This window comes from Pyrus communis, chromosome 1 (assembly GCF_041283825.1).
Source record: "Pyrus communis isolate YQ-2024b chromosome 1, ASM4128382v1, whole genome shotgun sequence".
Lineage (NCBI taxonomy): Eukaryota > Viridiplantae > Streptophyta > Magnoliopsida > Rosales > Rosaceae > Pyrus > Pyrus communis.
The window spans coordinates 330,526-345,681 of NC_142565.1; the positions used below are offsets into that span (position 1 = coordinate 330,526).

The following is a 15,156-nucleotide window of genomic DNA, read 5'->3' on the forward strand; positions in this document are numbered from 1 at the left end:
GTCCCGCACAGGCCTATTTGGATTCAGTAACAAAAAGTAATCGGGCAAACCCGCTATATGTTGATTTTTCATTTTTCACTTCCAAAAGGCTCAAGACGTTTCTAAATGCACAAAACGTTAAATCAATAGCAAAGGCATTGTACAAGCGGGCAATATAAAGTTGCTCAACAAATGCGTTAAAACAAAGCATCAGAAAAACTGTTACTACCAACTACATCAGGTAAAGCCGGAACTGACGAGCTCTCAACTACATCGCCAGAAAACTAAGAATCATTGGTCTGCACTGAATTTGCGTCTGATGATCCCACTATATCTTCAAAAGCTTCCATGGCGATGGTCATATCATTATCGATATCAGCTTGCTCTACCTCTGACATAACTTCATCCATATCGCCGCTTACCATACGTTCCACCCCATTTTGCGCTACTGAATCAGAGTGAATTTTAGCTTCTTCAATTGCTTTGTCTGGTTCAACTGAATTTTGCACCGTGGATTGTGGATATGGATCCGTTGAGGCTGTCAGCATAGATGTCACCAATAGATTCTACAAGCAAGAAAATGCTAGTTGTAATGCTACGAATCAAAGGTTTTAAGAAAACTAATATGTAAGTTGTAGCTTTTATATACTTCAATATTAGTTAAATCAAGGTGGCAAGGATTAACTTGAAAAGATAAATTATCAGATAAAAAGAACATCAGAAATCAAGGAAAACATTTCCATCAGGTTTTTGAATAATATACCTTTTCTAATGCAAGAGCAAGCTTTGAGGGATTTGGATAGATTCTTTTTGCATCCAATAGGATCTGTTTGACAAAAACATTCACCGAAAAAACAAAGAAAGATCTGGTAAAGAGATGTATATTGTAACAGAGCAAGGGAATGGTAGTATGTTAAACGTATCAAACACAAAAATGTGTGCAAGCACTCGCTAAAGGTAGGCTAACAGTGCAGTAGGGTGAAAAGAGGGGCTAGAGAGTAGTAGCAGTTTTAGAAAAGATAAGACAAATTCAACCCAACTAATTCAATAATCCCGGAGCTCGAAAAGTGTCAACCAAAGAGATGAAAGACACAATCATGAAGAATAACACAGAGATGTAAGAATACACACCTCACAAAGCCTCTGAAGGGTAAACGGAGGACCTTCAGTAAAACTATGAAGAGCTGCAATGAAGAAGCAAACCATAAGCAATTATCATTGAAAAAAGGAACTGAAAATATTATAAAATTATAAGACTGCAACACCATAGACTAGTCCAAGTACATCATCCCACCCATTTTTCATCAAAACCCAGAATGACCTAGACTGCCAGTACATGAGACACTGGTTTTAGATCACACTGATCTCACCGAATACCAAAAGGCAGTAACACATATAACAACCCACCAATCAAGTTACATGATCAGGTGAATGAGAATACCTTCATCCAACCTCTTCACCAGCTCAGGATAGGTTTCTCCTAGAGAAGCAATTTGCTGCTCACTTGCCATTTCTTCCTCAGGATAATCCAACAGAACCTTCACAAATCCAAGAATAAGAGCGATAAAGAGTTGGAAAGAGAGAGAAAGATACATAAATCATAAACAGGGAACCAGAAAGCAATCATGTACATCCATTACGAGTGTTTGTGTGCAAGTGCAAACATGCATACGGTGACAACCATAAATGGCTGAAGGCCCCACATGCTGGCATACCTCCCCATACCTGCTTCAGTTGAAAGGATAGCATGCTCTTTAATTTGTCCCAATCATGCCTGTAACATATGAATAACAAGAACGGTCAATTACCAAGCAGACTGTTTGTTTTTTGTGCATCATGCCAAAGAGTAAACACAATCAAATACACATAAATGACATGCACCAAAAATAATTTACTAATATATTAAACATAGATGAGGGAGTTACACATTGAAGATGACAGGTTACCAAAATTTCCCGGTGGATGCAATAACTTGTAGTACGCCTCTAACTTCTGTTTCAGAAACCTCCAGCTTCGACTCTTTACCTCTAAAATATCAATTTCAACAATACTTTCTTAATATGAATCAAAAACAAAACAAATGAGTAACATAAATTGCGGAAAGGAGACTTTCGAGCCCTTAATATGACGTGAAAAAGTAAATTTTCTTAACATCATCTCAATTATAGGGAAAAAACAATTACTGATCCCGAAATGATGGAAGTTACTAAAAATGCATACTGACTAGATCTCTTAACAATTGAATTTCTACTAGACTGGATAAATATACCATGATGTCATGGTATCGTCCATTCATAGGGAAAACTATATGAAAAGTAGCATGATCCCTCACTACGTGAATGTGAAAGTTCTCTGATCCTTAAAACGTCCCTCGGGGTCAATAGCACATTGTATTCTGTTATAAATGAAGAGCATCAATAAGGCCCTGTAGTGTATAGAAAACATACAACGTGTCCTTTCACAGTGGTATAATATGTTAAGCTACAAGCGCCTTACAAACCAACTTGAAATTCAAAATTAGATGATGAGAAGTATGTATTAAAACGTATAGGGAAAGAAGAGTTTACAGATTATCTACGCCGTCGGAAAGCATGGCCTCCTGTTGATGATCAGCATCACTGGTAGAATTCATTGAGGGCTGTGAATTTTCATTTGATGGCATCTCCATTTAGAGCCCTCTTAACCTACAATTCACGGTAAAAATTAAAAATCCATTTCGCTGCTGAAAAATAACATTTACTTAAATTTCTCAACTTTAACACAAATTTGAATTCCAGTAACTTGAAACTTGTAATAACTTGCACAAGTAAAAATAAAAATGCTACATCAAGTAAATTTTGAAACTTTATGCTCTCGCACTCCGTTTGGTTGCCGAGAAAAATCGAGCAAGGCTTCGCCAGATATATCAGAAAACACTAACTCGCACAAATTCTGTAGTTTACGGCACCTAAAAATAAAATACAAAAAAAGAGCAACAAAGTCTTCCATATTTTCACGGCGGGGCGTTTTCCCGGCAACCAAACAGAAAAGAGAAGATTGAGATAGAGATGAGCAGGACTTACCAAGCTTTGGGTTTTGCTGAGAGCCCAACCGAACGGGATCAAATCGAATCGCTGTTAAGAGAGAGAGAGAGAGAGAAGGAGGGGAGACAGAGTGGTGGTAGCAGTCCGAAGTGTTGAACGAGAATGGTGCCTGCGAGGCTGTCAGTAGTGTTGTCACAGTGACCAACAACCGCGGCTGGGCAATGCTCATGGAGGCCTATGGTGACTTGGGCCTTATATACCACTTACCTGACGATATTTTAAGTTAATTACGTAATGTTATGAGTAATTCGTTTAAAATGTCTGATTGTCTGTAATATTGTTTGGAAGATTCTATGTCATCAATCGATACTTGTTATTCTTATTTTGATTCCTTAACTTGATTTGTCCGATGAGAAATGCGAAACGAAAGAAAAATTCTCCTGCTTGGGAATTATATCCCAACTTAAAATCGTGTTATTATAAAATTCTTATTGCATGAAAGTTTTGTACCTTTGAAAATTAATTAGGTTTACTCTTTCTCCATGGAATTGTTGGGTTGATGCCAAATGTAGTGGGTAACGCATAATATATGGATTAAAGAATCCATATGGAAAAAAATACCATATCTTGCAGTAATTTAAGATACCTCAAAAACCTTTTTCTTAAAAGATAGTTTTTTTCCCCTATGCGGCAGGAAAAGAGATTTGAACTTGAGTGCAGAAATACGAGCATGTTATTCCATTTAACTTGAATAAGCCAAATTTTGTTATGGGATAGCGACTAAACCTAAAAGTGCATTCCTTTCCAACGTTGAATGAAGTCCAAGTTCAAATATCTCCCGTTGATTAAAAAAAAAAAGACGGTCCACCTTACCATGTTGACTGATTTGACCTTCTTGAGAAGTTTTCTTCATGCATATAGTAAATAAGTGTAGTAATAAAACAATAATTCATTCAAAAAAACCATTAACTTATATATATATATATATATATATATATATATTAATTATACTATTAAGGGGGAAATAAAAAAGCTAAAACTGCCGGAAGGCAAATTGGCCTTTTCATGATGTCTTCCAACGCATTGTGACGACAACAATATACAGAGATTCAGTTCCCCTACAACTTCATTTGACAAAACAAACATAAAAGATTTACATACAATAATAAGCAGCCGTTATCCAAAGCTATGGCTCGAATTAACAAAAAAATTGGAAAAGATACTACCTAAAATCCCTGAAAATGCACCACGAAGTTTCTTCTGTCTACTCTTAGTCTCGGTGAAATGTTTCATCGGTGACAGTTTCATCGATGTCACCATCACCGGGAAGGATGTTCAGATGCTTGACCGCTAGGAGAAGGATTTAACGAATTGGAAGGGCCATTCTCTTGAGGGGGCGCCCCACCCCACCTCAGCTCTACATCAGACGGTTCAACTACATGCACTGAGCCGTCAGTCATGCCAAGTGCAATCTGATTCGGCTCAGATGGATGAGCTGCTATAACCAAAGGGTAGCTGGGGTTTCCGCTGCAGATGATTTTCCATCAGCAAATAGCAAATGAATTTACAAATAAAAGAACAAAGGTTTCGATTCAACAAACGGCATAAAACTATTTTCGGCTCACCTGAGAGAAAATGATGGTATATAAGCAGTAGGTGCTACTCGACATCTGAGTCTTAAGGTATCAGCATCAAAAACTCCAACAGCACCGTCACAAAATGAAGCATAAACCAGTAGACCATCACATGAATATATTGCACTTGATATGGGAGCAGCGAGTGCATCGTTCGGAGACCACTATCATCACAGAGGTGACGAAAAGTCAAATTACAATAAAGGAAGGAAAAGTCAATTAAAAAATGGAAATCAAAGGACTGCCAGGTGAAAACTTACTGAGCGCAAACATTCAAGCTTGCAATCGTACACAGCAATTTGGCTTTCATGGGCAACCAACAGGTGTTTGTGATCATTATGAAACTGAACTTTTGTTTCTCCAACCATCGGGGGTTGACAACCAGCTGGTGCTTGTATGAACCTTGTTTTCTTTTTCTCCCATCCATCAATGCTCCACACACATAACTGTAATCGCGGTACAAATAAAACTATCATGCAACTAGAATTTATGGACTCAAAAAACAAATAATTGCAATTAAATAAGAGAATTAATAGTGCCTAATATTTTCCAGTTAGAGCAGTGGCTCATCATAATGATCCAAACATTGTATTCAGTCGTCGGATAACAATACTCTATCTGTAAGTGTGTGAAACACCTCCATCCATATTATTCCCGCCTTTTAATTAAGGCATTACAGCAACCTCAATGTCACTCTTGAGGTTAGGAAATAACTGCTATGCTTGTCATAGAAATAAAAACTTTAACCAGTCACTCACCTGGGTATCAGCACCTGAAGATACCAGCACATTAAGATTTTGGGAAAATGCGAGGCCTGTAATCCGATTCTGGTGACCTTTCAGTTTGGTTTTGACCTGAAAATCTCATCCAAGGTTTGGCTTGTCGGATAACCAGACAACCGAGCAAAAAAGCTAAAAGCCATCAAGCAACAATTCCAAAGAAAACCAAGGAAGATGCTTTACCTCATCAACCCTAACATTAAATATTAATATAGTAGAATCCTCCATGCCAATTGCAATTATATTATTGTCTTGAGGATGAAATGCCAAAAAAGTGGCAGCGGGAGGGGGAGATACAAATGTTGTCATGACCTGCAAAGCAATTACCAGGTGGATTCAGTCAACAAGATAAGTTAAACAGATCGCAATATGTAAGAATGGCTATGTCGGTAAGGGAATCAGCCCTGTATGTGGAGCCAGACTAAAAATCAATAGAACGAGAAGGCACAAACACAAAAATGTGGTGTAAACCTTTGTAAATGGTTCTAAAAGAAGGCATCAATAACATACCTTAAATGTCATCATGTTGAACAAAGAGACCTTCCCACCAGATGCAGACATGACGTAAGAATCATTTTTGGATAAAGCAATGCATGCAACAGATTCCTCAGCTGGTTTATTGTCATTTACATCATTAGTCATAAGAGTTCCATTGGGTGGCTGCCACAACTGAGGTGCAACATATGTACTAGCCTGAAATTTTTTTAATAGAAAAGCATAAACAAAACAAAACTGCATGATAGAAATCTATAAGAAGCACATAAGAAACACAACAGGCACAGATTCGCTTGAGGGAAAAAAATGAAGCCAGACCTTCCCGGATGGATTCCTTTCATTGCGCTGCCATTTCCAGAGCTTGTGAACAGCATTGGAGGCAAGGGCTAACAGAGCTAGGCCATTGTTGGTGTACATTAATCTCACAATCTGCAACTATAAAATAATTTCTTCAATTACGGTATTGTGGAATCTACATAGTAAAAGTAAACAATCTAGCTCATGACAGTACATACGTATCTGTTGATTAATTGGCACCAGTTTTAGAGACAAAACGAACATAAGTATGTTCACTAACCAGATAAAATCTGCTTTATTTTGGGTTAAAAAACGTAAAATTAGGGTTTTCTGTTAATCAGAATTGACAAGATCCTCTCTTGTTATTGCGGCTTGGTTTTATACTCCCCCACAGAGACGAGATATGTATAAACTCATCCAAGGTCCATCCTTCATACCTTTCCAGCAGTTGTAGAGTCGGGCAGTCGCAGAGCTTTCATTTGAGAGGGATCCGCAACATCAGAAAATTTCCAGCTCTTAATCTTGTCTATATCATCAGAAATCCGTGGTTTAACATCAACAAGCCTGCTGTTCTCCATAGTACCCTGCAGTGAAAAACCAATATAAACCAACGAACATAAAAAGCTTAAATAATTCCATATAACTTAAACTTACTAGATTACTGATAGACACAACTGGTTGTATTCTATCAGGGCGTTCCAGGGATGGAACAACAGTGTTGGGAACATTCACAATGGCGCCTATTGCATTAACCATCAGAGGCTGCTAGAACAAAATTAACAAAAGGCAAGCAATAAAACTTGACATGAGAACCTCACTGGCAAGTAGAAGCAATAAAACTTGACACGAGAATCTCGATGGCAAAGTAGAAATGTAACTATTGATAACTAATCAGACAAAAAACAAATAATGTCAGCAAGCATTTTGCAAATATGGACTTAAGGACCACAGAAGAAAACTTACCTTAGAGTTGATGGGCTCAGAAGTGCCTCGATTTTTCTCCATAGCCCTTCCCTCTAACATTCTAACCAAGCGCAAGCCATCATTATTTGCTAAAATCTTAATACCACTGTCATTCGTTGTTACAGCCAACAGTGACCCTTCTTTATTGAATCTCAACCTAGGACTAGCCTGCAAAAATTAGAAGGGCAAAACATTTAATGTGACTTATTCACTCTTCAAGTTGAATGGTATTGATGAAATGTATAGCGAGTGCTACTGACAGGCAAACCGCCATCTGCATCCACAGTTGCCAACACATTGGTATTGTCCATATCCCAGAACTTAATTTGAAATTCATCACCAGCAGCTAAGAATCGGTTCCTTGTTGTGTCAAACTGAACAACATCTAAACAGCGTTTTCTAAAACCGGTATATGTCCGTTTGATAGCCCCTTCACTCTCATTCCACTCCACCAGATAGGATTCACCTTCTTTACTTGTTCCACAGGAAAAGAGTCTGCATGCACCATATGTATCTTCATTATGTATACGTATGCATTTGGGACACATAATTAATGGCTTACAATTTAAATTGAAATTTTCAGGAAAAAAAAATAAAGACGAGGAGGGCTGAAGGGGGGAGCTGGGAAAATAGCTGTATTTTTCATCCAATAAAGCCCGCATCATTAGTAATGAAAAAGCTTCCATGCAGATATATTAATCCAATAATTTTATGTCAAACTATAATCTGCAACAGACAAATATACAATGGAGCACAAATTTTACCTGGTTCCATCTGCACTATATGACATCATAGTGCACCAAAGTCCAGGAGCATCATAGTCCACTCGTGATCCCAAGCAATCATATAGCCAAGCTTTAATCTTCCCGTCAATGGCAGTTGAAAAAATGAACTGCCACAACGAAAAATGGCAATGTTATATACTAGGTCAGGAGGATGGGAGCTTATCTGAAAAGACAAATTAGAACAAACCCCCTGATGAGCTTATAAAGATACTTAGATACATACCTGGATATTTTCTTTGTAGTGAGGGCACACTGAATACACAGGAGCTTCATGGCCTTCAAATGTATACTGTCTGCGTCCGGCTACAGCATCCCATACCTGTTGCACAGATGGTTATAACCAGGGACCCCAAATCTCTTCCAAGCATGAAACCACATCAAAGTCTTACAGCTTACCTTAATCACTCTATCATCTCCACACGTGACAATACACAGTTGCTTGTTGGGATGAGCGAATGCAATGTCATTAACACCGCCGATATGAGCATCAATCTAAAAGATGAGATAAATAATCAATAACTTGTACCTTGTTATTGCCCCCAGGAAAAAAATTATATGAAGTACAAGCTTACCTCCAAATGTTGTCTCAGTTCTCCAGTTGGATTGTAATTATATATCTGAACAATGTGCTTAGAGAATGCAACACCTGGGAAATGTAAAAGGCAGGTCATCAATGTTATGTCACAAAAAAATGCTAACTATTTGTCCCTTTCGATCAGGAGTGTACATACCCAACATAAGTCCGTCTGGTGCCCATACACAACGATTCACTGATATTGCAGCATCATTCACCAGAGCTGTCTGAATCAGGAAATGATTTTAAAGTACAATCAGTTGCTCTTCTAGATCAATATACTTATTGTACCAAAGTTTAGTATCAAGGTGTCAACTACCCTGGTCTTGGTGAAAATATCATAAGAATAAGACTCAAAATTATATCTTCCTTGAACAATGGTTATGAGTTTCTGATAGACCCAACCCCATCATGTAACTCATTACTGACGATATAGACAACAGGAAAGCAAGTAACAACTCCTATAAAGCCATAACATACAATACCTGCAACGGTGTTGATGCAGTTTGTATATCCCAAACCTTGAAAGGCTTATGTACCAACCTCTCCCGGGACCCTACTTCCCAGAGGCTGATATCACCAACATTTGTTCCGACTACAAACAAAATAATTGAGAACTTCAGAAAAATGAACCAAAAAAACAACTGATGATCAAACTATCTCCAAGTACAAACCTAGAAGAATAGTTTGCTGTTGTGGATGGAAGTCCATGCTCATCACATTAGATCCTTGACTAAGGGTACGGACAACAGCCTTAGGAAGATCATCTTGCGAATAGACATTGGAATTATGCATCACACCAGAAAAGGACACCTGAAAGACCATGGTGAGCGTAGGTATTTTCGTCATTATTTGTACTGGAAGAAGGGGGAGCAAGATCTTAGTGCTTATTACAAGTAAAACATGGTAATTGAGCTTGCAAAAAAATTGTTTCTTGTCACACCTCATCAGCTTGGCCAGTGCGAATGCGCTTCATCAAGTGCTCTGAATCAGCTGATTGATAATCAATCCCTGTAACACCTGTAGGGGTCCTTGGGTGCTTCAAGAAAGCAGCTGCACTAGAAGGCTGCATACCAGGAGGAGCTGCTGGAACAGCAGGGTGGGGCAAAGAAGGATTAGGGCTTGACATCCACCCAGCAATGGCACCAGGAGATGGGGAGACAACGGGTTGAAATGGCTGCACAACGATAAATAGTCAATCCCAAGTACTGTTAGAAATTGTTGCACTCTCTTATAGAGATGATTAGGTGCAACTTACACCATGGGCACCAATAGGAGGAACACCAATAGGAGGAAATGCGCCAGCCTTTGGAATTGGTCCTGCAAGGGGACTATTTGTGGGTGGTGGACGAGATCCGTTAGCAGTTGGAGTGCAAGAATGATCCATAAATAGTGTTTTAATATCAGGGTTTGGACGGGGATTCTTGCAAAGCTGGTGCTGCCAATTGAGACTGAAAATTCAAATATGGAAATGAGCTTGAAAAGTTTTCTCATCAGAAGTGAAAGAAAATATCAGGAAATCAGTTCTTTATTAACAAATATGAAATAACTGTGGGATATCCAACATAGGCATTGGCAAAATGTTATTTATCAGATCACTCAGTAATTATCTATCAATTAGCAATTGCAAATGTATCCTAAAATCCATAAGAGGACACTCGCTACAGGATTATCAGGCATCTAGCGGCATAACCAGAACCCTGTATAAAAAGAGGTGATCACAGCCTAATGACAAACTTGCACAAAATAAGTTAACAGAAGATGTGAGAATGACCTCTGGTTTATTAACGTTCGAAGACGTGAACTTTTGAAGGCTGGGAATGCAAGCTTATCACGAAATAATGGGTTCGCCTCAATGAGCTTTTTAAGTTCTATAAGCATGATATTCCGAGCCGATTTTGTGTCCCCATACTTGGAAAGCTGCTCATTTTGCCTGATGATGTGATACAAATAGAAAGAATCAGGGCCAAATACAAGGCAGACCTCCAGGTTAAAAAGGAAGCAACAGAGGAAAACAAGAAATACCTAAAGTTATCAAGAGTAAGCAACTGGGTGATCTCCTTGAAAAGTTCCTCATTAAATGATGAAAAAACCTTAAGGTCCTTCACAAGAATCTCAACAGCCCTTGCCCTATCCTGCCTGAAAGGAGGAAACGAAAATTAAGTTAACTAATCAAATAGCTACGTAAAGGAACATTGAGATCAAATTCTACAGCACTACAAACCGACATTTCTTTCCTTTGATTAAACAACCACCAGAAACCCATAACCGTTCTAATTGCATTTATCACATCAATTTGGTATGAAATTTGGCAGTCAATCAATCACAAATTCAGCTCTTTGCATCAACTTCAACACGTTCACCAGTGTCAAAAGCGATAGTTATGAACCTCACCTGTCAAGAGCTTCCAAATACTTCTGCTTCCTAATTTCAAAAAAAATCTTCATTGAATACCGGTTGTCTTCAACTTTAGTGAAGCCACACAAATAGCGCTCAACTTCATCCCACTCTCCAGCCTGGACTTGGTCCTCGAAATGCTTCATATTGAAGAAAAAACCGGACTCTTGCTCAAGCCTAAATGTCAAAAAGAAGCACATTACATACAAGGACACGGCATTAATATCGCGTTTAAACCCAATTTATCTTGCTCCATTTTTCTGCTGAGGAACCCGGGGAAGGAAAGGACAAATGCAAACCATAGAGCAAGCCACCACTCTGCAACATGTAAGGCTGGCTTCGAAAGGCATTTTTGTTTGGTAAGCTTCGTATCGGCCATAATACTCAAAACAACACAAAAACCCGAAACTAGACAGGTATGTTTCCAATCTTCTCTTCCCCAAATTTTCCTCAGCAGAACAAACAGAAAATCAGGCAGAACAAAACAAAACAGTACTGCGGAACCACATTTACCTATGAACTGTTTCCTTGAACTTCTCCTCATCTAAGAACTGTAAGATCAGGAATACTAGCTCCCTGCTTAACGAAGACATTGCCCCCGGTAATCCTAACCGCTCCAGCGCAAAGATCGGAAAGTAAAATCAACTGCAAATTATTTGGGTTCAACCCGAACCACTACCGGGATCCAGACAAACAACGAGAAGCCTTTAACTCCCAGAATCTATTTCTTCGTCTTCACCTCACTTCTGGTGCAAAGTAAGAAGCTTTATCTCAAACCATTCAGCAAACACCTCCTCAAACCACCAAGTTACGCAGAGAGAGAACCCACAACATCTAAATTTCTAAATGCCTCGATCTCCAGAAAAACATCCAGAAAAAGCAGAAAAATTCCACAAGTAAAAGGCACAAAATACCCACATAAAAAACAAGGCCGGAAAACCTCTCCTTCAAGCAACCCAGCTGAGATAAACCCCCCAATAAGCCTTAAATTTCAGCTTCTACAATAAAGATCCAACATTTAGCACAAACTCACATGTGGCAGCATAAATTAAACGCAAAGAACAAATATGGAGCTGGGATTGCACAAATTACTGTGGAAATCTGTCTTCCTTCACATGGCATGTAAATCAAAGCTGCGTGAAAAATAACAGAGCCTTACTGGGTCACCAGAGGGAAGTAAAATGAAACAATTTTCTAGGGTTAGGGTTTATTTCTGAAGGTATTTTGTTCTTCCTTCTCCACTTTCTCTCTCTCTCTCTCTCTCTCTCTCTACGTGTGCGCGCTTTGCTTTTAAACTCTGCAACAACCCTTTACTTTCTCTCTCTAAAAATATTTACTTTGTATCTGTCTCTTTCTCTTTCTATATCCTTATATACTTTTTTCTCTTTGTAGGACAAAGACAAGCTTGCGCTGTTTTGTGCTTTTTCTGGGGCGTTCTCTCTCTCTCCTCTCTCCTCTCTCCTCTCTCCTCTCTCTCTCACTCATAGTCTTTTCCATCATTTTTTTTAATGTTTTCCATTTATGTTTATATACAACACGCAATCCCTCTGTCTTTCTCCATTATCTCTCTCTCTGCTTTCTCTTTCTCTTTCTCTCTCTACCTGACTTTCTCACTGATCTATATTGGACTGTAGTGACTAGAGCCAGTACACGACAGGAAACCCTAGGCGAGGTGGAAATGATGAATGCAGGAGGGTCCACCATTGCACTGCCTGAGCTCGTCTTCTGATTGGTCAAATGGCTGACAAACCATCGGAAAATGTTCGACGTTTGGTTTTAACTTTTGTGTGGCCACAAACGAGCATTCCAACGGTAACATTTTATACGTGGAAGTGATGGATTTAATTGTTTTATTGTTCCAAAGCGCAGAAAGAGAGAGAGAGGCCTCATTTAGGTCGGCAGTCTTCATTTGGTTTCTCTTCCAATTTTGCCACTTCTTTAATTCAAACAACTTCAATTTCGACACTTCTAATCCGGTTTTGGCTCACATGAACGAGAGAGCGTGCTATCCACTCTTTGTTTTACCTTTCACATATTTTTCTTAAATTTTTTGCCGTTAAGTGAAATAAATTAAAAAATATCAAATAACAGATTTTGATAAAAATTGTTTAAGAAATAAATATGAATGTGCATATAGCAACGCTTTTTATATATATCTAATTGTGGATGGCTATTGAGTTTAAGTTCATATAAAATTTCGTAGTATGTGTGTATTAGGTCAGAATTTTTTAGCTTGCACTTGAGTTTGAATCTTCATTTCAATATCTACTTGTGAGGAGTACCATACCAACTTGTGACTGGTTGGTCGTGGTTGCACAATTCTATTGTACATGAATCATAAAAAATTTAAGCAACCAAGTAAACTTTCATGACAAAAAGTAAGTTAAATTACTTGATTAGAACAATTTACATGTCTACTTGCGCTTAAGTTCGAATATTTTTTATTGGCTTATTATAGTATTTATTGATGAAAGAAAATATGTGCATAACTTCAACAGCCATAAACCTCACATCCACTTTGCATAATGTAAAGGGCAAATCAAAGTGTAACATTAAATTTGAATCCTTTTTGTGATTGAAAATGATGAAAGGTGACCTTCAAGGTTACGTGGGAATTCATCTTTCCCATCGTATATCTTTAAGCAGAAAACGAAAGGGATGGAAGAAAGAAGTTCGATTAAATTATTTGATCGAAACTAATAGTTGGCAACGAACGATACGTTAAAATTAATGTCAATTTACAACATATATCCTATTGCTAGCCATTCATAGTGGATCAAACCCACAAAGCTTTCATTAGTCAACCCCAACGAAAAAACCAAAGCAATATATGGTCATTTTTTAATTAATTAAACTTGTTTTCCCTCGTCAGTACGCCTTAAGTTCATTTTAATATATAATTTTCTGTGTACAAATCAATTGAAAGTCATGAGAAGGACGGATGAACAAAATGATTGAGAGATCTTAGTAGTATAAATTAAACTATAAGATTGTTTGAGTACAAATCTCAGCAGTGTAAAATTGTAAATAAAGCTAGCTTGTCGTTAAATAATAGCTATTGACAATTGCATTGATCGGTGACGATTGAAAGGTAATATCATGGAAAATTAGTATTGCCTAGTTATTAATATTTATTAACTAAGATCTTATTAATTTTTAAATTTATTAATATACAGTCTCTACCTATATTGAACTACATTATTAATGTTGGTCTGACCGCATTCAAAGTCTTCCTAATATAAGTTTTTGTGATCTCTACCAAACATGAAGAAAAAGGAAGTGTACATCCACATGCATGTGTGCAAGAGAGAGAGAGAGAAAGACTTTGTGTCCGCAATCCATGTGATTGCTTTAAGTAACAGCAATTGACAATTGACAATTGCATTGATCAGTGACGAGTTAGAGGTAATATCACGTGGTCTAGTTATTAATATTTATTAACTAAAATTTTATTAATTTTTAAATTTATTAATATACGATATTTACTTACATAGAAATACATTATTAATGTCTATTTGATCGTATTCAAAGTCTTCCTAATATAAGCTTTTGTGCTCTCTACCAAACATGAAGAAAAAGGAAGTGTACATCTACATGCATGTTGCATGAGAGAGAAAGAGAGAGAGAGAGAGAGAGAGAGATTTTATACATAGAATCTCAATTGAGACTTTAGGCTATTTTCATTACTGTTAATTAATTTTATCACTAAACGCATGTCTCATCACTATCAATTGATTTTATCACTAAGGCATGTCTCGCTATTATCAGTTAATATTAAATTGGACTTTCTGTAGATTATCTGTGTGAAGCTCAACAATCTCAGTATTTCATGTTACCCAATATATTTACTTAGTCTTCACTCGACCTCAAGCCAAACACAAATTTTCGGTGCTATAAATGCCAGATCATTTGCGAAAGAGTCGATCATTGTTAAACTAATGTACATGTTGAGCCAAAAATTAGCATATATGTCCATTTTTGTGTAGAAAGTATTTGGGTGATAAGATAATGCATGAATGTAGATGTCGTGCTGCATAAATTATCCTTGGAAAACATACAAAACCATGCGTCACGTGTTGCTCCCTCGCCACTTTAAGCACAATGCGATTACCCTTTTTCATTTTTCTCCTTTTTCTTCGGAATACAAGGCAACCCATAAAATTAAAATAAAAAAATATTTCAGACAAAAAAATGTGAGAAATGAAAAGGACCACCATTTTTTTTATGGAA

The 15,156-nt window shown here is 37.6% G+C and overlaps 2 protein-coding genes across 17 annotated transcripts; both read right to left on the reverse strand.

Moving 5' to 3' along the window:
- Window positions 1-98: 98 nt before the first annotated feature.
- LOC137720440 (uncharacterized) lies at window positions 99-3,229 on the reverse strand. Of its 2 annotated transcripts, XM_068459508.2 has the most exons (9): window positions 3,042-3,175; window positions 2,805-2,926; window positions 2,547-2,663; window positions 1,926-2,006; window positions 1,705-1,753; window positions 1,421-1,517; window positions 1,111-1,163; window positions 743-805; window positions 99-545 (listed from the first exon to the last, which is right to left on the reverse strand). In XM_068459508.2, exons 3-9 carry the CDS (start codon window positions 2,645-2,647, stop codon window positions 264-266), a joined length of 726 nt encoding a protein of 241 aa, XP_068315609.1. In that variant the 5' UTR covers window positions 2,648-2,663; window positions 2,805-2,926; window positions 3,042-3,175; the 3' UTR covers window positions 99-263. The 2 variants fall into 2 exon arrangements, with proteins under 2 accessions (XP_068315609.1, XP_068315608.1); XM_068459507.2 differs by lacking the exon at window positions 2,805-2,926 and having other exon boundaries at window positions 3,042-3,229.
- An 813-nt stretch (window positions 3,230-4,042) lies between these two features.
- On the reverse strand, window positions 4,043-12,426 carry LOC137720054 (protein TOPLESS-RELATED PROTEIN 2). 15 transcript variants are annotated; one of them, XM_088690309.1, is made up of 25 exons: window positions 12,019-12,424; window positions 11,440-11,924; window positions 10,924-11,103; window positions 10,555-10,668; window positions 10,304-10,462; window positions 9,788-9,980; window positions 9,473-9,706; window positions 9,204-9,342; window positions 9,015-9,124; window positions 8,687-8,756; window positions 8,528-8,601; window positions 8,352-8,447; window positions 8,179-8,274; window positions 7,935-8,062; window positions 7,431-7,665; window positions 7,171-7,338; window positions 6,862-6,969; window positions 6,645-6,791; window positions 6,229-6,345; window positions 5,926-6,108; window positions 5,599-5,727; window positions 5,395-5,490; window positions 4,897-5,082; window positions 4,628-4,800; window positions 4,043-4,529 (listed from the first exon to the last, which is right to left on the reverse strand). In XM_088690309.1, the coding sequence occupies exons 2-25, from the start codon at window positions 11,517-11,519 to the stop codon at window positions 4,322-4,324; spliced, it is 3,423 nt and encodes a 1,140-aa protein (XP_088546435.1). In that variant the 5' UTR covers window positions 11,520-11,924; window positions 12,019-12,424; the 3' UTR covers window positions 4,043-4,321. The 15 variants fall into 15 exon arrangements, with proteins under 15 accessions (XP_088546435.1, XP_088546452.1, XP_088546457.1 ...); XM_088690326.1 differs by having other exon boundaries at window positions 6,229-6,339; window positions 12,019-12,421; XM_088690331.1 differs by having other exon boundaries at window positions 6,229-6,339; window positions 12,086-12,285.
- Window positions 12,427-15,156: the final 2,730 nt, after the last annotated feature.

What these genes read in the sequence shown, in the direction of transcription:
- LOC137720054 (XM_068459054.2), bottom strand. Translation starts at nt 11,519, where the DNA reads ATGTCTTCGTTAAGCAGGGAGCTAGTATTCCTGATCTTACAGTTCTTA. An exon ending in TATTTGGAAGCTCTTGACAG is followed by an intron (nt 10,669 to 10,923) that starts GTGAGGTTCATA and finishes TCCTCCTTTCAG; the next exon opens with GCAGGATAGGGCAAGGGCTG. An exon ending in TATAGTGCAGATGGAACCAG is followed by an intron (nt 7,666 to 7,934) that starts GTAAAATTTGTG and finishes TGGTGCATGCAG; the next exon opens with ACTCTTTTCCTGTGGAACAA.
- LOC137720440 (XM_068459507.2), bottom strand. Translation starts at nt 2,647, where the DNA reads ATGGAGATGCCATCAAATGAAAATTCACAGCCCTCAATGAATTCTACC. An exon ending in GCATCCACCGGGAAATTTTG is followed by an intron (nt 1,754 to 1,925) that starts GTAACCTGTCAT and finishes CATATGTTACAG; the next exon opens with GCATGATTGGGACAAATTAA. An exon ending in CCCTTCAGAGGCTTTGTGAG is followed by an intron (nt 806 to 1,110) that starts GTGTGTATTCTT and finishes TTTGTCAAACAG; the next exon opens with ATCCTATTGGATGCAAAAAG.